The sequence below is a fragment of the Pseudophryne corroboree genome, chromosome 6 (genome assembly GCF_028390025.1).
Source record: "Pseudophryne corroboree isolate aPseCor3 chromosome 6, aPseCor3.hap2, whole genome shotgun sequence".
In the NCBI taxonomy this organism is placed as follows: domain Eukaryota; kingdom Metazoa; phylum Chordata; class Amphibia; order Anura; family Myobatrachidae; genus Pseudophryne; species Pseudophryne corroboree.
Genome location: NC_086449.1, coordinates 543,261,293 through 543,284,906, shown reverse-complemented (window position 1 = coordinate 543,284,906; position 23,614 = coordinate 543,261,293). Strand labels below are relative to the sequence as shown.

Below are 23,614 nucleotides of genomic sequence, written 5' to 3'. Positions count from 1 at the left end.
GCAGTGACACTGGTGAGTGTTTAGGATGCTGATGCTGGTTGGGCATCCTGACAGGGTGGCTGAACACACACCAAGGCATGCATATATTGGCGTGATCACACACCCAAGAATGATATATATATATATATATATTCATTCGATCAATCATAGCATTACAACTGCCTAATATTCTGTAGGTCCCCTTTGTACTGCCAAAGCGGCTCTAACCTGTCGTGGCATGGACTCCACAAAACTTCTGAAGGTGTCCTGGAGTCTCCATGGCTCAGATTTGTTTTTCCTGCATATATCACAGAAGCTCGATAGGATTGAATCTGAAATCTGGTGGCCAAATTAACACCTTGAACTCTTTGCCTTGTTCCTTAAGCCATTCCTGGGCAATGTTTGCAATGTGGCAAGGTGCATTATCCTTATGGAAAAAGCCACCACCATCAGGGAATACCATTTTGCATGAAGTGGTGTAGTTGGTCTGCAACTATATTTAGCTAAGTGGTACATGTCAAAGTAACATCCACATGTATGTGAGAACCCAAGGTTTCCCAGCAGAACATTGTCCAATGTATCACACTGTCTTTACTAGCTTGCCTTCTTCCCATAGTGCATTCTGGTCCCATCTCATCCCCAGGTAAACGATGCACATGGCCTTTCCCATGACGTAAAGAAAATGTGATTCATTTGACCAGAGACCATCTTCCATTGTTCCATGGTCCAGTTCTGACATTCACATGTCCTTTGTAGGCACTTTTTGCAGTAGATCGGGGTCAGCATGTTCACTCAGGTTGGTCTGAGGCTACGCAGCAAGCCACGATACACTGTGTGTTCTGACACCATTCTATCATAGCCAACATTAACTTTTTCAGCAATTTGTGCTACAGTAGATCTTTTGTAGAATAGGACCAGACAGGCTAGCTTTTTGCTCCCTGCGTGCATAAATGTGCCTTGGGAGTTGGCAAGATAAACATATTTCAAGGTACAAGAGAGAGAAGGCAGAGTAAATAGTCAAAACAACTTGATTGGTAATACAAACATATCCTGGAACTGAAAACCACAGCTGAGACAGAATCGATCACCTGCTATGAGACTGTGTCATTCTCTTCTCTCTACTTCTCCCTCCCCACCTGTGTTTGTTTTATGTATGAGAACAGAGTAGTCACCCTACAGTTTTAAACCCATGAACAAATTTCCTTCCTTTCATCACTGTGGAAAAACCCTAACTGATGCATTAAAAAAGTGGTGTTATTTTTGGTTGTTTTTTCAGTTTGTTTGTTTTTTGTTTGCCATGTGTCGTGAATTATGTTGTTGCAACTTAACCAGGGAATGCGACAAAGGGGTTTATTTAGATTGGCTGACAGTCTCAATTGACTTTATGCCCTATCCTTGTAACCTGTTGTAGTAAGTGCCCTGTCATGGGGAATATCCTTTTTTTTTTTATACATAGGAAAGGCCTAGTGTGTCTTATAGGTAGGTGAGAGAAGATGTAACCAGATGCTGTGAGTACAAAGAACCAAAAGGTGTGGTTATATACATTTCTATAGGAAATGGAACACATCAAAAGGATATTATTCAGAGTTATGTGTTTAGAGACTTGTACATTATTCTTATCTGTGATTTATTGTAGGCCTTTAATTTCTGAAAACAATAGTGGTTTGCTGAATAGTTATGTATAGAAATATGCATATCATTGTTTTTTGGGTTTTTTTAAACAATAATATTTATTGGGATTTTGACATTACATAGAAAAGGTAATACAAGCAAACACACAAGCCGTAAGTAAATAAGAAAAGACAAAGAAACAGAGGGAAGGGGTAATTACCAGACCAGTCTATCATCAGACAATCAGAACTTACTGACAGTCGACAGTCACATACACAAAGACAAATTGAATAACACACAGCAATGTAATTAGGAAATACCTGATTAGGAATCTGAGCTGGGGGAGTTCAGAACAGTAAAATCTATTGGCGCGCTGTAGATAGTGTTATGCCACACACACTCCCTGAACTCTCCCCATTTAAACCATTTCATATGGCAAGAGGAGGCAGAAGATGAGTAAGTAGCCTCCGCCGTTTCAAATAGGTAGTGCTTATGAACTTTATCCATAATAATTGCGATAGTGGGGATAAGAGGTGACTTCCACAGCTGGGCAATGGAGGTCTTGGCTGCTATCAAAATATGTCCCGTAAGGTACCTATCACCCTGGGACATGCTTCCTGGGGAAAAAATTAAACCAGGCTGCTGATGGGTCTGCAGGGACAGAAAATCCTAACACTTCACCATTCATAACAAATACTTCCCTCCAGAGCGGTTGCACAACCGGGCACGCCCAGAAAACGTGGAAAATGTCACCAATCAAAGCACAGTTTCTCCAGCAAAACTGGGAGATCAAGGGCCATATTTTATGTTGCCGCTCTGGAGTGAAGTAGGCCCTATGAAGTAGTTTATAGTACATCTCAGAGTGGTGAATACATTTAGATATCCTAAAACATGTTTTAAAGATGACATCCCATTCTTCTTCAGTCAGAACTTGAGAGAAATCATTCTCCCATTTAACTTGAGACGATAGTTTCCCAGACGTCCTTTCTGACAACATGTACTGATACCACCAGGAGATATTACCTCTCTGAGCTGAAGTCTTAAGTTTGGACAGAAGCAATGGAGGGAATAATTTTAACGTGTGACTTTGTCCTGTTCACTAAAGATAGCATTTTGATATTGGGATATAGGACAGGAGACTAACAGAATTTCTAGCATTACCTGGCTCTGTGAGTGACCTTAGAGTGAGGGGGTAAGCAATAAATAAAAAAAAGAAAGCAAAGCATTGATCAAATCCTGGTAACTTGCACTCTATTTCTGCTTGCCCCAGCACATAAATCATACATTTTTGTTTTTTTTGCTTCCTATGGTTATTTTTTATAGAAACATTTGCATTACACTATACCATATTGTTATCTTATTTTGTATATCCATTATGGATTATATTTTCTCATGACATCTCATTTCTCCCTGCATCGGAGTCTGTACATTTGGAGCATTGAAAGCATGACACTAAGAAATATGTAAAACATGCTTTTTTTTCTGGTATACCTCAGTAGTTGTCTGTGACCCCCAGTTTAGTTTAAAGGTGCATACATACACACTGGGCATTTTTGCCCAGCGTGTATGCACAGCGATGATCGCTGACATCTCAATCGCTGGGCTGAAAATCGCTCAGTGCATACACACTGAGCTATTTTCCCCCCTGCCCAGCGATGTCAGCGGGACGATACGGAAAGCCATTCACCTTGCCGTTCATCTGTTGGTAATACCATCAGATGGACAGCGGCTGCCGGCGATGAAGCGGGGCGCGTATCAGCGTACATCGCTGGGCCATACACACTGGGTGGTTTTGAACTGAAAGCAGCTCAACACACCAAATGTGAGCTGCTTTCAGCTCAAAATTGCCCAGTGTGTATGGGCCTCCATCTGCTGATAGACCTCTTGCACCTCCATCTTCTTCACAGGTGCTTCTTCACAGTCATTTTTTTTCTAGTATTATTTTGTTTTAGTGCTGTATTCTGCAAATAAATATATTTCTCTGACGTCCTAAGTGGATGCTGGGACTCCGTAAGGACCATGGGGAATAGTGGCTCCGCAGGAGACTGGGCACAACTAAAGAAAGCTTTAGGACTACCTGGTGTGCACTGGCTCCTCCCACTATGACCCTCCTCCAGACCTCAGTTAGATTCTTGTGCCCGGCTGAGCTGGATGCACACTAGGGGCTCTCCTGAGCTCCTAGAAAGAAAGTATATTTTAGGTTTTTTATTTTACAGTGAGATCTGCTGGCAACAGACTCACTGCAGCGAGGGACTAAGGGGAGAAGAAGCGAACCTACCTAACTGGTGGTAGCTTGGGCTTCTTAGGCTACTGGACACCATTAGCTCCAGAGGGATCGAACACAGGACCCGACCTCGATCGTTCGGTCCCGGAGCCGCGCCGCCGGCCCCCTTACAGAGCCAGAAGCAAGAAGTGTTCCGGAAAATCGGCGGCAGAAGACTTCTGTCTTCAACAAGGTAGCGCACAGCACTGCAGCTGTGCGCCATTGCTCCTCATGCACACCTCACACTCCGGTCACTGATGGGTGCAGGGCGCTGGGGGGGGGGGGGGGGGGGCCCCTGAGGGCAATATAATACACCTTGGCTGGCAAATCATCACAATATATAGTCCCAGGGCTATATTTGTGATAAATTACCCCTGCCAGAATCCATGAAAAAAGCGGAAGAAAAGTCAGCTGAAAAAGGGGCGGGGCTATCTCCCTCAGCACACTGGCGCCATTTTTTCTTCACAGTGCAGCTGGAAGACAGCTCCCCAGGCTCTCCCCTGTAGTTTTCAGGCTCAAAGGGTTAAAAAGAGAGGGGGGGCACTAAATTTAGGCGCAATATGTGTATACAAGCAGCTATTGGGGGAAAAATCACTCAGTTATAGTGTTAATCCCTGCATTATATAGCGCTCTGGTGTGTGCTGGCATACTCTCTCTCTGTCTCCCCAAAGGACTTTGTGGGGTCCTGTCCTCAGTCAGAGCATTCCCTGTGTGTGTGCGGTGTTTGTCGGTACGGCTGTGACGACATGTTGGATGAGGAAGGTTACGTGGAGGCGGAGCAGAGGCCGATAAATGGGATGTCGCCCCCTGTGGGGCCGACACCAGAGTGGATGGATAGGTGGAAGGTATTAACCGACAATGTCAACTCCTTACATAAAAGGCTGGATGGCGTAACAGCTGTGGGACAGCCGGCTTCTCAGCCCGCGCCTGCCCAGGCGTCTCAAAGGCCATCGGGGGCTCAAAAAACGCCCGTTATCTCAGATGGCAGACACAGATGTCGACACGGAGTCTGACTCCAGTGTCGACGAGGTTGAGACATATACACAATCCACTAGGAACATCCGTTGCATGATCTCGGCAATGAAAAATGTGTTACACATTTCTGACATGAACCCAAGTACTACATAAAAGGGGTTTTATGTTTGGGGAGAAAAAGCAGCCAGTGTTTTGTTCCCCCATCAGATGAGTGAATGATGTGTGTAAAGAGCGTGGGTTCCCCCGATAAGAAACTGGTTAATTTCTAAAAAGTTACTGCTGGCGTACCCTTTCCCGCCAGAGGATAGGTCACGTTGGGAGATATCCCCTAGGGTGGATAAGGCGCTCACACGTTTGTCAAAAAAGGTGGCACTGCCGTCTTGGGATACGGCCACTTTGAAGGAGCCTGCTGATAAAAAGCAGGAGGCTATCCTGAAGTCTGTATATACACACTCAGGTACTATACTGGGACCTGCAATTGCCTCAGCATAAATAGTGCTGCTGCAGCGTGGTCCGATACCCTGTCAGATAATATTAATACCCTAGACAGGGATAATATTTTGCTAACATAGAGCATTTTAAAGACGTCGTCTTATATATGAGGGATGCACAGAGGGATATTTGCCGGCTGGCATCCAGAATTAATGCAATGTCCATTCTGCCAGGAGGGTATTAGAGACCCGGCAGTGGACAGGTGATGCTGCCTTTAAAAGGCACATGGAGATTCTGCCTTATTAAGGGTGAGAAATTGTTTGGGGATGGTCTCTGGGACCTCGTATCCACAGCAACAGCTGGGGAAAAAAATTTTTTTACCTCAGGTTTCCTCACAGCCTAAGAAAGCTCCGTATTTTCAGGTACAGTCCTTTCGGCTTCAGAAAAGCAAGCGGGTCAAAGGCGCTTCCTTTCTGCACAGAGACAAGGGAAGAAGGAAAAAGCTGCACCAGACAGCCAGTTCCCAGGATCAAAAATCTTCCCCTGCTTCCTCTGAGTCCACCGCATGACGCTGGGGCTCCACAGGTGGAGACAGGTGCGGTGGGGGCGCGTCTCGGGAACTTCAGGGACCAGTGGGCTTGCCCACAGGTGGATCCCTAGGTTCTGCAAGTAGTATCACAGGGATACAAGCTGGAGTTCGAGGCGACTCCCCCTCGCCGTTACCTCACATCAGCCTTGCCTGCTGCCCTCGGAGAAAGGGAGGTAGTACTGGCGGCAATTCACAAGCTGTACTTCCAGCAGGTGAAATCAAGGTACCCCTCCTTCAACAAGGCCGGGGTTACTATTCCAAAATGTTTGTGGTACCGAAACCAGACGGTTCGGTGAGACCCATTCTAAAATTGAAATCCTTGAACACTTTTATATACGAAGGTTCAAGTTCAAAATGGAATCGCTCAGGGCGATTATTGCAAGCCTGGAGAATTTCTTGGTATCACTGGACATCAAGGATGCTTACCTGCATGTCCCTATTTACCCTCCTCACCAGGAGTACCTCAAAATTGTGGTACAGGATTGTCATTACCAATTCCAGACGTTGCCGTTGGTCTGTCCCCGGCACCGAGGGTATTTACCAAGGTAATGGCCGAAATAATTATCCCGTACTTGGACGATCTCCTTATAAAGGCGAGGTCCAGGGAGCAGTTGTTCGTCGGAGTAGCACTATCTCGGGAAGTGCTACAACAGCACGGCTGGATTCTGAATATTCCAAAGTCGCAGCTGGTTCCTACGACGCGTCTACTGTTCCTGGGTATGGTTCTGGACACAGAACAGGAAAAAGGGTTTCTCCCGGAGGAGAAGGCCAAGGAGTTGTCATCTCTAGTCAGAGACCTCCTAATACAAATAGAGGTGTCGGTGCATCAATGCACGCGAGCCCTGGGAAAGATGGTAGCTTCTTACGAAGAAATTCCATTCGCCAGGTCCCATGCAAGGATCTTCCAGTGGGATCTGTTGGACAAGTGGTCCGGGTCGCATCTTCAGATGCATCGGCGGATAACCCTGTCTCCAAGGGCCAGGGTGTCGCTGTTGTGGTGGCTGCAGAGTGCTCATCTTCTAGAGGGTCGCAGATTCGGCATACAGGACTGGGTCCTGGTGACCACGGATGCCAGCCTTCGAGGCTGGGGGGCAGTCACACAGGGAAGAAACTTCCAAGGACTATGGACAAGTCAGGAGACTTCCCTACACAAAAATATTCTGGAACTAAGGGCCATTTACAATGCCCTAAGTCAGGCTAGACCCCTGCTTCAACACCGGCCGGTGCTGATCCAGTCAGACAACATCACGGCGGTCGCTCATGTAAACCGACAGGGCGGCACAAGAAACAGGATGGCGATGGCAGAAGCCACAAGGATTCTCCGATGGGCGGAAAATCAGGTGTTAGCACTGTCAGCAGTGTTCATTCCCGGAGTGGACAACTGGGAAGCAGACTTTCTCAGCACTCACGACCTCCACCCGGGAGAGTGGGGACTTCATCCAGAAGTCTTCCAAATGATGGTACACCGTTGGGAAAGGCCACAGGTGGACATGATGGCGTCCCGCCTCAACAAAAAGCTAAAAAGATAGCTGTGGATGCTCTGGTAACACCGTGGGTGTACCAGTCGGTGTATGTGTTCCCTTCTCTGCCTCTCATACCCAGGGTAATGAGAATAATAAGGAGAGGAGTAAGAACTATACTCATTGTTCCGGATTGGCCAAGAAGAGCTTGGTACCCAGAACTCCAAGAAATTATCTCAGAGGACCCATGGCCTCTGTCGCTCAGACAGGACCTGCTGCAGCAGGGGGCCTGTCTATTCCAAGACGTACCGCGGCTGCGTTTGACGGCATGGCGGTTGAACGCCGGATCCTGAAGGAAAAGGGCATTCCGGAGGAAGTTATCCCTACGCTAATTAAAGCTAGGAAAGAAGTGAACGCAAACCATTATCACCGCATATGGCGGAAATATGTTGCGTGCTGTGAGGCCAGGAAGGCCCCAACGGAGGAATTTCAGCTAGGTCGATTTCTGCTCTTCCTACAGTCAGGGGTGACTATGGGCCTAAAATTGGGTTCCATTAAGGTCCAGATTTCGGCTCTATCGATTTTCTTCCAAAATAGAACTGACTTCACTGCCTGAAGTTCAGACTTTTGTTAAGGGAGTGCTGCATAGTCAGCCCCCGTTTGTGCCTCCAGTGGCACCGTGGGATCTCAACGTGGTGTTGGATTTCCTGAAGTCGCATCGGGTTGAGCCACTTAAATCCGTGGAGCTAAAATACCTCACGTGGAAAGTGGTCATGCTGTTGGCCTTGGCGTCGGCCAGGCGTGTATCAGAATTAGCGGCTTTATCATGCAAAAGCCCTTATCTAATTTTTTTATATAGATAGGGCGGAATTGAGGACTCGTTCCCAATTCCTTCCTAAGGTGGTATCAGTTTTTCATGTGAACCAACCTATTGTGGTGCCTGCGGCTACTTGGGACTTGGAGGATTCCATGTTACTGGACGTAGTCAGGGCCCTGAAAAATATGTTTCCAGGATGGCTGGAGTCAGGAAAACTGACTCGCTATTTATCCTGTATGCACCCAACAAGCTGGGTGCTCCTGCTTCTAAGCAGACTATTGCTCGCTGGATCTGTAGCACGATTCAACTTGCACATTCTGCGGCTGGACTGCCGCACCCTAAATCTGTAAAAGCCCATTCCACGAGGAAGGTGGGCTCTTCTTGGGCGGCTGCCCGAGGGGTCTCGGCTTTACAAATTTGCCGAGCTGTTACTTGGTCGGGTTCAAACACTTTTGCAAGAGTCTACAAGTTTGATACCCTGGCTGAGGAGGACCTAGAGTTTGCTCATTCGGTGCTGCAGAGTCATCCGCACTCTCCCGCCCGTTTGGGAGCTTTGGTATAATGATCCCCATGGTCCTTACGGAGTCCCAGCATCCACTTAGGACGTCAGAGAAAATAAGATTTTACTCACCGGTAAATCTATTTCTCGTAGTCCGTAGTGGATGCTGGGAGCCCATCCCAAGTGCGGATTGTCTGCAATACTTGTATATAGTTATTGCCTAACTAAAGGGTTATTGTTGAGCCATCTGTTGAGAGGCTCAGTTATATTTCATACTGTTAACTGGGTATAGTATCACGAGTTATACGGTGTGATTGGTGTGGCTGGTATGAGTCTTACCCGGGATTCAAAATCCTTCCTTATTGTGTCAGCTCTTCCGGGCACAGTGTCCTAACTGAGGTCTGGAGGAGGGTCATAGTGGGAGGAGCCAGTGCACACCAGGTAGTCCTAAAGCTTTCTTTAGTTATGCCCAGTCTCCTGCGGAGCCGCTTGTCCCCATGGTCCTTACGGAGTCCCAGCATCCACTACGGACTACGAGAAATAGATTTACCGGTGAGTAAAATCTTATTTTTTTCTTTTAGTCTCTATAGTTCTCCACACCATTGGTCACTGAATGCCACCTTATCTTCCCTATCTAATATAAAATGTTAGATATAGATATCTATCTATCTATCTATCTATCTATCTATCTATCTATCTATCTCTCTATATAATATATATATATATATATATATATATATATATATATATATATACATACACACACACACACACACACACACACACACACACACACTTGGAGGCGGCACTTTGGAGACTAAATGCAAGTAAATCTCACTAAAAAGTGTGTGTTCTGTCAACGTAACGTCTTGGGGCTCCTGCCCCTTTCTCAGGACATAATACACAGCAAACAAGTGCACATATTTATAGTTACAAACATAAGTGTAACTTACCCCCCCCTTTCTCCTTGTGACCCTTCCAGCGTTTCTTCCATGGCCTCTGCATGCCAGACTCCCTGTGCAGGGCACTTCCGATCACATCACCTCTATGCACCCGAAAGTGATGTCATCCAGCCAGCAGTTGCCATGGGAACCGCCGTAATACAGCAGAATCATAGAAGTGTAATAACCAAAAACCATATTGCATTTAGCGCAGTACACACTACACACCCAGTAAGAGCGCTATATAGATACAATTATAAAGTGACCATGTGCATTGTGACCATGTGCATTTAAAATGTATTGTAAAACATTGTCATAAGTATATAAGTAGTAAGTACATAAAAACAATACCCTCTAGAGTTCTCCGGGAATCCAACTCCTAAACAATACATAAAAGATAGTCATAAAGTGCACATTATGACGGCTGGTGACATATATTATCTTAGAATCATAGTATATCATCTATCTGAGTATATTTTCTAGCTACCACATTATAGCAAATCATTTAAACATCAACCCACTCTAGTAGCTGTCCTAAGGAATTACTTTACTCTTTGATAATGTATATATATATGTGTGTGTGTGTGTGTGTGTGTATATGTATGTATGTATATATATATGTATGTATATATATATATATATATATATATATATATATATATATATACACACACTCAACAAACCCTTTATGTGCTCTGAAATTGGACCTCCTATACTTTTTAATGTAAATTCATTATTTTAAAACTACACTTTTATTAATGGGCAAGCTTCTACACAGAGATGATCCCCTGTCGAAAGAGACCAATATTAAATAGAAACCAAACGTGTATCTCTGTGGAGCGCATTTATTGAAGTATGAATTAAGTTATTTATATCTAATTGATGATTAAATCCAATTTGGTATAATTATATTTCTCTTACATCCTAGAGGATGCTGGGGACTCCAAAAGGATCATGGGGAACAGACGGGATCTGCAGGAGCTTGGGCACACTAAAAAGACTTTGACTGGGTGTGAACTGGCTCCTCCCTCTATGCCCCTCCTCCAGACCTCAGTTAGACTTTGTGCCCAGGAGTGACTGGACACACACTAGGGGAGCTCTACTGAGTTTCTCTGGAAAGACTTTTTTTAGGGGTTTTTTTTTTCAGTGAGACCTGCTGGCTACAGGCTCCCTGCATCGTGGGACTGAGGGGAGAGAAGTCAGACCTACTTCTGCTTAGTTAAGGGCTCTGCTTCTTAGGCTACTGGACACCATTAGCTCCAGAGGGTTCGATCACTTGGTTCGCCTAGCTGCTTGTTCCCGGAGCCGCGCCATCACCCCCCCTCACAGAAGACATAAGCCGGGTGAGTATTAGAAGAACCGAAGACTTCAGACGGCAGAAGACTTCAGTAACGGAGGTACAGCGCAGCGGTAGCGCTGCGCTACATGCTCCCACACATACCACTAACGGCACTCACAGGGTGCAGGGCGCTGGGGGGGGGGGGGGGGGGGACCTCCAGGCTCCTCACACGTAAAAGGGAGCAAAACGGGGGGGGGGGCACACATTTTTTGGTGCTTTTCTTATTATTGTTACAGCGCTGCTGACATATATTAGTGTGGTGTAATATATGGGCGCTGGGGTTTGAGCTGGCATACTTCCTCTGTGTTTCTCTCTCTCTCTCTGGGCTTCCCTGTAGGCTGTCCCCTTTATTGGCCAGTGTGTGTGTTGGGTGTCGGTACTTCGTGTCGGCATGTCTGAGGCTGAGTGCTCCTCCCCGGAGGAAGTTACTGGGGGCGCAGAAAAGGAGCTGGAAATGGCTCTGTCGACACAGTTGACTACTGATTGGGTTGCTATGTTGAGTACACTTAATGCTAATGTTGCTTTGTTATCTAAGAGGTTGGATAAATCTGATTCTCAGACACAGACATGGAGAAAATCCATGGAGGATGCTTTGGCTCACGTGCAGACCCCCTCAGGGTCACAAAAACGTTCATTTAGCCAGATGGTAGATACAGATGCCGACACGGACTCAGATTCCGATGTTGATTTTAATGAGGCTACTTTACACCCAAGGGTAGTTAAGAGTATTCAGTACATGATTGTGGCTATTAAAGATGTTTTACATATTTCTGACGAACCTGCGGTTCAGGAAACAAGGATTTGCTTATTTAAAGGGAAAAAACCTGAGGTGAAGTTTCCCCCCTCTCATGAAATGAATGCTCTTTGTGAAAAAGCTTGGGAGTCGCCGGATAAGAGGTGGCAGATTCCCAAGAGAATTTTTATGGCGTATCCTTTCCCCTCTGATGATAGGGGGAAATGGGAGTCGTCTCCGAATGTCGACAATGCTCTATCCCGTTTGTCCAAGAAGGTGGCGCTTCCGTCCCCTGACATGGCGGCTCTCAAGGATCCGGCGGATCGTAAGCTGGAAACGTCTTTGAAGGCCATTTTCATTAATACGGGTGCATTGCTCAGACCTGCTGTGGCGTCGGTATGGGTGAGTAGTGCTATTGCTAAATGATATGGATACCCTTGATAAAGATAATATTCTTTTGACTCTTGGTTATATCAAATACGCTGCAGATTACCTAGAGGATGCGGTGAGGGATGTTGGCCTCTTGGGATCAAGAGCCAATGCCATGGCGGTCTCGGACAGGAGGGCGCTGTGGATCCATCAATGGAATGCTAATGCTGACTCCAAGAAAAATATGGAAGCTCTCCCCTTCAAAGGTAGTGTCTTGTTTGGTGACGGCCTGGCTGACCTGGTGTCTACCGCTACTGCGGGTAAGTCATCTTTTCTTCCTTATGTTCCCACACAACAGAAAAAGGCACCCCATCAACAGATGCAGTCCTTTCGACCTAATAAATACAAACGAGGAAAAGGCTCGTCCTTCCTCGCTTCAAAGGGTAGAGGAAGGTTAAAGAAGTCGCCTGCAGGATCAGGCACCCAGGACCAAAAGTCCTCCCCCGCCTCTACCAAGTCCACCGCATGACGCTGGGGCTCCCGTGCGGGAGTCCGGGCCGGTGGGTGGCTGTCTCCGGATCTTCAGTCAGGTCTGGGTTCAATCAGCCCTGGATCCTTGGGTCTTAGACATTGTGTCTCAGGGGTATAGGTTGGAGTTTCAGGAGATGCCTCCTCACCGCTTTTTTATATCGGCCTTGCCAGTGTCTCTTCAGGAAAGAGAAGTGGTAAATGCTGCGATACAAAAGTTGTGTCAACAGAGGGTCATTGTTCCCGTTCCCCCGTCCCAACGGGGGGAAGGTTTCTATTCGAGCCTCTTTGTCGTACCGAAGCCGGACGGTTCAGTCAGACCGATTCTGAACCTAAAAGCTCTCAATCCATACTTGAAAACTTTCAAGTTCAAGATGGAATCTCTTCGAGCTGTGATCTCCAGCCTAGAAGGGGGGGATTTTATGGCGTCAGTCGACATAAAGGATGCCTACTTACACGTCCCGATATATCCTCCGCGTCAGGCCTTCCTGAGATTTGCTGTGCAGGATTGTAATTACCAATGTCAGACGTTGCCGTTTGGGCTTTCCACGGCCCCGAGGGTTTTCACCAAGGCCATGGCAGAAATGATGGTTCTCCTTCGCAAGCAAGGGATTACAATTATCCCGTACTTGGACGATCTCCTGATAAAGGCGAGGTCCAAGGAACAGTTGTTAAGAAATGTGGATCTTTCCCTGTCTGTTCTGCGACAACACGGTTGGGTTCTAAATTTGCCAAAATCTCAGTTGATCCCGGCCACTCGGCTGCCCTTTCTGGGCATGATTCTAGACACGGAGCTACAGAGAGTATTTCTTCCAGAAGACAAAGCTCTGGAAATCCAGACAATGGTCAGGGAGCTTCTGAGGCCGACAAGTGTGTCGATTCATCAATGCACTCGGGTTCTAGGGAAGATGGTTGCGGCTTACGAAGCCATTCCGTTTGGCAGGTTTCATGCCCGGGTGTTTCAGTGGGATCTGCTGAACAAATGGTCCAGGTCTCACCTGCACATGCACCAGAAAATAAGTCTATCTTCCAGGGCCAGGATTTCTCTCCTGTGGTGGCTGCAAAGCTCTCACCTTCTAGAGGGACGCCGATTCAGAATCCAGAACTGGGTCCTGCTGACAACAGATGCAAGTCTCCGAGGCTGGGGCGCAGTCACGCAAGGAAGAAATTTCCAGGGAAAATGGTCAAACCAGGAATCTTGTCTCCACATAAATGTTCTCGAGTTAAGAGCCATTTACAACGGCCTGCTGCAAGCGAAGAACCTTCATCAGGGTCTTCCTGTCCTGATCCAGTCGGGCAACATAACAGCGGTGGCGTATGTAAACCACCAAGGCGGAACAAGGAGCAGGGCGGCTATGGCGGAGGCCACAAAAAACCTTCGCTGGGCGGAACAGCACGTGAGCGCCCTGTCAGCAGACTTCCTCCCGGGCGTGGACAACTGGGAAGCAGACACGATCTCCCTCCGGGAGAGTGGGCCCTTCATCAAGAGGTATTTGCAGAAGTGACAAGGCGTTGGGGAATTCCTCTGATAGACATGATGGCGTCTCGCCTCAACAAGAAGCTTCCGAGGTATTGTTCCAGGTCACGGGACCCCCAAGCCAGTGCAGTGGACGCCCTGGTGACTCCGTGGGTGTTTCAGTCGGTGTATGTGTTCCCTTCGCTTCCTCTCATTCATTCCAAAGGTGCTGAGGATCATACGTTGAACAAGGGTTCAGGCGATTCTCGTCGTTCCAGATTGGCCACGCAGGGCCTGGTATCCGGATCTTCGTGAATTGCTTGTAGAAGATCCCTGGCCGCTTCCTCTAAGAGAGGACCTGTTACTGCAGGGGCCCTGCGTGTTTCCGGACTTACCGCGGCTGCGTTTGACGGCGTGGAAGTTGAGCGCCAAATCTTAGGACGGAAAAGTATTCCCGGGTAGGTCATCCCCACTCTCCTTAAAGCTAGAAAGGAGGTTACGGCAAAACATTATCACCGTATTTGGAGAAAGTATGTTTCGTGGTGTGAAACCAAAGCAGCTCCTGCGGAGGAGTTTCACTTGGGTCGTTTTCTCCATTTTTTGCAGGCAGGCGTCGATGCAGGCCTGAAATTGGGTTCCATCAAAGTTCAGATTTCGGCTTTATCTATTTTCTTTCAGAAAGAATTGGCCGTCCTTCCAGAGGTACAGACTTTCGTGAAGGGAGTGCTGCATATCTATCCTCCATTTGTGCCGCCTGTGGCGCCGTGGGATCTTGAAGTGGTGTTGCAGTTCCTTATGTCTCACTGGTTTGAACCTTTGCGTAAGGTTAAGTTAAAGTTTCTCACTTGGAGAGTGGTCATGCTTTTGGCTCTGGCGTCTGCCAGGCGAGTGTCAGAGTTGGCGGCCGTGTCTCACAAGAGTCCTTATTTAATCTTCCATTCGGATAGAGCAGAATTGAGGACTCGTCGACAATTTCTGCCGAAGGTGGTTTCTTCGTTTCACATTAACCAACCTATTGTGGTGCCAGTGGCTACGGATGCTGTGGCGGTTCCAAAGTCTCTTGATGTTGTAAGAGCTTTGAAAATTTACGTCGCCAGAACGGCTCTTACCAGGAAAACAGAGGCTTTGTTTGTCCTGTATGCTTCCAACAAGATTGGAAATCCTGCTTCTAAGCAAACTATTGCACGCTGGATTTGTAATACGATTCAGCAAGCTCATTCTTCAGCTGGGCTACTGTTGCCGAAGTCAGTAAAGGCCCATTCTACCAGAAAAGTGGGCTCCTCTTGGGCGGCTGCCTGAGGGGTCTCGGCACTTCAGCTTTGCCAAGCAGCTACGTGGTCGGGTTCAAACACCTTTGCTAAGTTTTTACAAGTTTGATACCCTGGCTGATGAGAACCTCATGTTTTCTCAATTGGTGCTGCAGAGTCGTCCGCACTTTCCCGCCCGTTCTGCAGCTTTGATATAGACCCCATGGTCCTTTAGGAGTCCCCAGCATCCTCTAGGACGTAAGAGAAAATAGGATTTTAATACCTACTGGTAAATCCTTTTCTCCTAGTCCGTAGAGGATGCTGGGCGCCCATCCCAGTGCGGACTGTTACTTGCAGTTGTATTATTACTGGTTATATTTGATTACACGTGGGTTGTGTATTAGTTATATTCAGCTTGTTGCTGTTGTTAGTTTATACTGTTATCTGGTTTGCTGCTACTCCGGTTGTACGGTATGTTTGTGGTGTGGGCTGGTATGTTTCTCGCCCTTAGTTTAAACAAAAATTCTTTCCTCGAAATGTCCGTCTCTCCTGTGCACAGTTCCTATAACTGACGTCTGGAGGAGGGGCATAGAGGGAGGAGCCAGTTCACACCCAGTCAAAGTCTTTAGTGTGCCCAAGCTCCTGCGGATCCTGTCTATACCCCATGGTCCTTTTGGAGTCCCCAGCATCCTCTACGGACTAGTAGCAAAGGATTTACCGGTAGGTATTAAAATCCTATTTTGGATACTAATAAAGAGAGGATGACTTTACACAAACACCCTTTCTCTTTAAAACACTTGTTTCTTTTTATTGCTAAAAACAATTTTAAATTCTCATTTCCATTAAAAAAGTTAATAAACACTTTTACAATGTATTATTGTTCATTACAGACACAATATTGGATTACAACTTTTCCAAACAATAATAATATTTTTATTGTTTGGAAAAGTTGTAATCCAATATTGTGTCTCTAATGAACAATAATACATTGTAAAAGTGTTTATTAACTTTTTTAATGGAAATGAGAATTTAAAATTGTTTTAGCAATTAAAAGAAACAAGTGTTTTAAAGAGAAAGGGTGTTTGTGTAAAGTCATCCTCTCTTTATTAGTATCCAAATATAATTATACCAAATTGTATTTAATCCTCAATTAGATATAAATAAATTAATTCATACTTCAACAAGTGCGCTCCACAGAGATGCACATTTTTTATATAGAGATATATATAGAGATATATATATATATATATAGAGATATATATATATATATATATATATATATATATATATCATCTCAATAATTGTCTAACAAGTCTTTTGTTTATATGAAAGTTCCAGATGTGAAATTGTATATATTGTTTTGTGAATTCTGCTCCATTATGATCTATTATGCTTGTTTATTTATTTCTTTTTTCAAAAAAAGCATCGTAATGGCACTGGTGTACATTATTTAATAATGTTTGTTGAACAACATGTTTCCTTAAGTTTTTAATGGGACTTTTTTATTTTTATAATCTTCATATCGCTCACTGTACGAGGGTGCATGTTTATAGTCATGATTAAGCACAAGTGTTGTCACTGCTGCCACTATTACATGCCAAACATGAGAAACTATAACGATTCTCGCAAGCAAGCCTCATTAGATGCATGCAATAAATATCCATCTTTAGAGCTAATATAACAGTATCTACATTTCAGCAAGCCTTGTCCAGCAGCTTCTTACTGAAATTGAGTGGTAGATAAAATATCTTTAAATGTTGAATTATTAAGATTAGAGGCAATTAGTGCAATTACAAGTGTTTCCCCAATGCAGGAGCTCTCTGTTATGCACACCATGGCCCTCATTCCGAGTTGTTCGCTCGCAAGCTGCTTTTAGCAGCATTGCACACGCTAAGCCGCCACCTACTGGGAGTGAATCTTCGCTTAGCAAAATTGCGAATGAAAGATTCTCAAAACTGCGAATAGAAATTTCTAAGCAGTTTGAGTAGCTCGACACTTACTCTGCCACTGCGATCAGTTCAGTCAGTTTCGTTCCTGGTTTGACGTCACAAACACACCCAGCGTTCGTCGAGACACTCCCCCGTTTCTCCAGCCACTCCCGCGTTTTTCCCAGAAACGGCAGCGTTTTTTCACACACTCCCATAAAACGGCCAGTTTCCGCCCAGAAACACCCACTTCCTGTCAATCACACTCCGATCACCAGAACGAAGAAAAAACCTCGTAATGCCGTAAGTAAAATACCAAACTTCTTAGCAAATTTACTTGGCGCAGTCGCAGTGCGAACATTGCGCATGCGCAATTAGCGGAAAATCGCTGCGATGCGAAGAAAATTACCGAGCGAACAACTCGGAATGAGGGCCCATGTTCATTATTGTCAGTGCAGTCATTTAAGTTGGTGGTTTACAGCTTTCCACACAGAAATTTCCCCAAAGCTTTGTGCATGTATCATTGAAGTGATTTCCCTTACTGATCAGGATTCTGTGTAGTAATCTTAAAATTAACCACAAGAGGGCACTTTGGGACTTGTTCTTTCTGCGAAGTAGTAGGAATAAAAAAATAACGTCCGATATATGGGCTTAAACATTAAAAATGTTTACTAAATCCTCTCCCTTCCTGATAAGTGGTGTTTTGCCATAGAAGTAACGCCCAGCTTCCCAGGATTCCGGCGCCCATGAGGACCCCTCCTAACACTTTTCGTGCTGTCCGTCTGACTAAACTACTATATTGCTTGCACATATATATGTGATAGCTGCGACACTGCTAAATACAGGGAGTAGTGTATTTTCCGTAAACAGTATTATTTGGGAAAGGGTGAGTTAAAAGATAGAGATAGATGAAAGTCTTAAATATTTTTTTTTTTTTTTAACACTAACATTATTTTGTCAATTCATTGTGTTCTTAAACTTTACTTGAGAAGTCAGTATATAATGGTTTCTTAAGGAGCATACACACTTGGCGAGAAAGAGCTGCATTTCTAATTTTCACCCTTCCTGAGCGATGTCGCTTATTTTCTCAGCAAGTGTGTGTGCCGCCGCTGACCAGCGATGCGCGGCCCAGCTGTCGGCCGTGCAGGCAGCTCAATTTGGATTATCAACCAAGAGCTGCCTGGCCGGCCGCTGCGTTATTTCACTTAGCGATATGGTCGTCCTATCGATCAGTGTGTACGCCCTGCTGCCAAACGCCCCAGCCCGGGAGGGGAATCACTAGGCGGCGTTGCTCATAGAGCACATCGCCTAGTGTGTCCTCACCTTTACACCATTTCAGGGCTACTCACATTTATCATGGACATTTGAACCAAAGTCTAAATTGTTGAACAAATCTGGTGTACCATGTGCAGAAAATTAAATTTTATTCCGCAAAACATGTGATACATATAAATGAGGTTCTGACTTTGGTTCCTTGCCAGGAACTTCACTAATAGAAACAATAGGCATACTGTTTGTTTGTTTCTTCCTAAATTTGCCCTAAATTAGTTATGTTTTTGTTTTTTAACAGTAAATTGTGGCTAACCAAAGTCTATATTTTACTTGTTCACTGCAAAAATGTAGTACATTAAAATCACAGTACATTAAAATCTAGGATGTGAAGTGCTACAGTAACTCCTAAGGCTCACTCAGCTCTATATAACTTTACTTTCCCGTTTCAATTATTCATTTATTTTAATATTTGCTATGCAGAAAATAATTCACTGTTATAAATTTTAGCAACACAAGACTGATCTGGTCATTCAGTCTTAAAACCAATAAACTCCCAGATCTTTGCTCATTTGACAAAGTGACTGAGGACCAGATTGTGCTGGACATCTGTAACCAGGCCCAGTTGCATGCAGTATCTAATACTGGGTACAGTTTCTCTGCGAGTTGTTTTCTGTTTATGTTGCTAGAATTAATTTTTGAGCCACTTACATTAACTGAAGAACAATAGTTTTTGAAGACTGTTTATTAGTCACAATGTATAGTTTTTAATAGACATTTTGAACTGGCAGTCATTGTTTTGGATATAGTAATGAGCTATGTTTGAACATAGGTAATGCAGTACTGTACATATTGTCTTTGCAACAGTGTGTGGGACGTGTTTGTTTTCTGAGGCCGTCTCTTTATGTCCCTCTAGGTTACAGGTGTTGTTGGCAGAGCTGAACTACTCTCTTCAATTTTCCTGCTTGCTGCGTTTCTGTCGTATACCAAATCTAAGGGTCCAGACAATTCCATAGGTAAAATATTTCCTTATATTCTAATATCTGTATACTTTCATTAACACACACACCCACGTATTTATTTTCTAAGTCCAATGCATCACAGTAAATGTACTATAGAAAATCTCTTTTTTTAAAAAGAAAAATATGCTGCAGTTACACCTCGATTCATGTATTGTTTTCAGCGCACATCAGTGCCTGTTTATATTACAGTCCATTTGGCATGCTTTAGTATTTGTTATTCGTGTTGGGTTTCTTGTTGTATTATTGTTGTTTCATTTATTGTAAATTTGTATCAGGAGTACTCCTTGTAGACTGTCTGCTCAGTCATAACTGCCAGCTACAGTGCCTAATGTAGTGCAAGGCCACAGCCAGCTCTAGGATGGGGCTAGTAAGAAGGATAGATCTGCAGAAGGAATGAAAATTTCTCCTTCACGGTCCACAGTTGCAGCAATGCGAATACTGAGATCAATGGTCTCGGCATTCGACATGGTAGAATATGCTCAATTCCATTCAAGACCCCTTCAACATCTGATTTCTTTCCAGATGGAATGGACAGCACCAGTTTATTAATAATCAGACCATGACCCTTCCTCAGCAAGTACGTCAGTCATTAGCCTGGTGATTACTGACGTCCCACTTAGACAAAGATCGACCCTTTTGGATCTCAGATTGGGTGCTTTTGACAACGGACATCAGGCTGGGAAACTATAACAGGGCAGTACTTTCTCCAGGGGTGTTGGACCAAGAAAGATAGTTGTCTGTCAACAAATGCTGCTTTGGGACATCCCAATTTAAATCCTGTGGATTTACAGTGGACCCTGAAGGAGAAAACAAAAGTTATGGTAGACTTACTATTGTTAACTCTGTTTCTTGAAGTCCACAGTATCCACAGGGAACCCACCCTGATGCACCTGCTTTGAGAATCTCTACATTTACGAATTCCGTCCTTCCTTCTGGTATGGAAGTGTGTGTTTTTTTTCTCCTGAATAGGTCTTCCTTCTCGATCTAATTCTGCTCCTGCCTTGGGCTGTGTGACAAACTGAATTCCCTAGGCCAGGAGACTGGGATATAGGGAGGCTGGACCGAAGCGTGTTGGGATCCAGAAAAGTTTATCCGTTTGGTGCCCGATCATCTGACCCCACCTACAACCCAATGTAAATCCTGTGGATACCGTGGTCTTCAGAGAAACAGAGTTAACAGTGATAAGTCTTCCATAAGTCTTGTTTTTAAACCTATAGTAATTCTATAAAGATGGCAGTGATTTATCAGTTGCAAGAAAAACTATGTGAACACTTTGGAATTTCCTGGATTTGTGCATAAATTGGTCAGAAAATGTGTTCTGATCTTCATCTAAGGTACAATAATAGACAAACACAGTCTGCTGAAACTTTTACCACACAAACAATTATATGTTCTCATATTTTTATTGAACACCCCATGTAAACATTCACAATGAAGGGTGGACAAAGTATGTGAACCCCTAGGCTAATGACTTCTCCAAGAGCTAATTTGAGTCAGGAGTCTGTCAACCTGGAGTCCAATCAATGAGACGAGATTGGAGGTGTTGGTTAAAGCTGCCCTGCCCCATAAAAAACACACCAGTTTTGAGTTTGCAATTCTCAAGAAGCATTGCCTGATGTGAACCATGCCTCGCAGAAAAGAGCTTTCAGAAGACCTACGATTAAGAATTGTTGACTTGCATAAAGTTGGAAAGGGTTACAAAGGTATCTCTAAAAGCCTTGATGTTCATCAGTCCACGGTAAAACAAATTGTCTATAAATGGAGAAAGTTCAGCACTGTTGCTACTCTCCCTAGGAGTGGGCGTCCTGTAAAGATGACTGCAAGAGCACAGTGCAGAATACTCAATGAGGTGAAGAAGAATCCTGGAGTGTCAGCTAAAGACTTAGAGATCTCTGGCACATGCTTACATCTCTGTTGATGAATCTACCATACGTAAAACACGGAACAAGAATGGAGTTCATGGGAGGATACCACGGAGGAAGCAACTGCTGTCGAAAGAAAAACATTGCTGCACGTTTGAAGTTTGCAAAAGAGCACCTGAATGTTCCACAGCACTACTGGCAAAATATTCTGTGGACAGATGAAACCAAAGTTGAGTTGTTTGGAAGGAACACACAACACTGTGTGGAAAAAAAAAAGGCACAGCACACCAACATCAAAACCTCATCCCAACTGTGAAGTATGGTGGAAGGGGCATCATGGTTTGGAGCTGCTTTGCTGCCTCAGGGCTGAAGTAGATTGCTATCATCAACAGAAAAATTAATTCCCAAGTTTATAAAGACATTTTGCTGGAGAACTTAAGGCCATCTGTCCACCAATTGAAGCTCCAACAGAAGATGGGTTATGCAACAGGACAACGACCCAAAGCACAGAAGTAGATCAACAGAATGGCTTCAACAGAAGAAAATACGCATTTTGGAGTGGCCCAGTCGGAGTTCTGACCTCAACCCGATTTGAGATGCTGTGGCATGACCTCAAGAGAGCAATTCACACCAGACAACCCAAGAATATTGCTGAACTGAAACCATTTTGTAAAGAGGAATGGTCCAATATTCCCCCTGACCGTTGTGCAGGTCTGATATGCAACTATAGGAAATGGTTGGTTGAGGTTATTGCTGCCAAAGGAGGGTCAACCAGTTATTAAATCCAAGGGTTCACATACTTTGTCCACCCAGCACTGTGAATGTTTTCATCGTGTGTTCAATAAAAACATGAGAACATATAATTGTTTGTGTGGTATTAGTTTCAGCAGACTGTGTTTGTCTATTGTTGTGACTTAGATGAAGATCAGAACACATTTTATGACCAATTTAGGAATAGTCAAAATCGCAAGAACAGTTAGTGCAGATCGCAAGGTGAAAGTCACCTTGCGATCCTGATTCGATCCCAATGTGCGGTCCCGCCAGGTCGGCATCGCAAGAAAAGATAGACTGTGCAGGAAAGTCAATCCTTGCTAGATCTGTGTACTATCTAGTTCATCTCACATGTCAATGACATCTCACATAAGCCAAAATCTCACATAAGCCAAAATCGTAAGCACACATAGTGCATATCTCAAGAAAAGTTAGTCAAAATCGGTGGTGCTGGGCTCCGGTGAGTTCAAAGGAAATCGCAGGTGAAAATCGGGCATAGCAAGGATCTCACCGTGTGCATACCTCCCAACATGACCCTCTCCAGGAGGGACAGAATGCTCTGCTCCTGGACTTCCCTCTTGCTGTATGATTGCCATCACCTGTGCTGAAACACCTTTCTTATCCATTAACCTGTTCAACACAGGTGCCAGCAATTATACATTAAGAGAAAAGTCCAGAAGCAGAGCATTGTGTCCCTCCTGGAGAGGGTCATGTTGGGAGGTATGCGTGTGCACACCCTTAGAACTATGTTGATGTATCATATATTTATTCTCTGTCTAGATGTGACCGTAACACTCGTACTGTATTGTCAAATGATATATTGTACTACAATGCCTCAATTAAAAAAAAAAAAGACAATGCTGAATTTGTTGCTGAAATTATGTATTTACGAACTGGACACAATTGTTTCTTTAAAATGAATTGGGAAATCCGTCTGATTACATATCGTCTAATAGAAGGGAATGACAAAGCCTTATTGAGCTGTAATATTTCAGATAGTCTGGGAATGTAATATGGTACGAGTTTAACGAGGTCTGGGATTTCGGTCGATATTGCCCCTATTTTTAAAATGGTAATGATTTACAAGGTTAAACCAACCTCTGGGAAATCTCGTCTGAAATCCCGGATCTCTGCAAACTTGGACCCTATTACATATCCCCCAGTATGTCCTGTAATTTTATTCTGTTTTTTTCATAACTAGACTGTCATATGAGCATGAAGAGCCTACTCTGTACATAAAGGTTTGTTAATTGTTCATTGTCAGTGATTCTTCCTTCATATGGGTGTTTACACAGGTTTTTTTTTTTATTCTGGCAAAAATTGCGAAACTCAATCATTTTTGTTTTTATAGTGTGGACTCCAATTGCTACTGCTGTGTTCCTTGTTGCGGTTGCAACTCTGTGTAAAGAGCAGGGAATTACTGTTGTTGGGATTTGTTGTGTCTATGAAGTCTTCATTGCTCAAGGGGTAAGAATGGTCGGTTTCTATTTAAAATGGCTAAAAAGGAGAACAGACATTTGATAAACC

General features: G+C 44.4%; 1 protein-coding gene across 5 annotated transcripts in view; it reads left to right on the top strand.

Moving 5' to 3' along the window:
• TMTC3 (transmembrane O-mannosyltransferase targeting cadherins 3) overlaps positions 1 to 23,614 on the top strand; it is a 263,792-nt gene that overhangs the window by 95,862 nt on the left and 144,316 nt on the right. For all 5 annotated transcript variants that reach the window (XM_063927659.1, XM_063927660.1, XM_063927661.1 and 2 more), the window contains 2 exons: positions 19,349 to 19,448; positions 23,439 to 23,554. In XM_063927659.1, the coding sequence (XP_063783729.1) occupies positions 19,349 to 19,448; positions 23,439 to 23,554 (216 nt within the window). The remainder of the gene's footprint in view (positions 1 to 19,348; positions 19,449 to 23,438; positions 23,555 to 23,614) is intronic.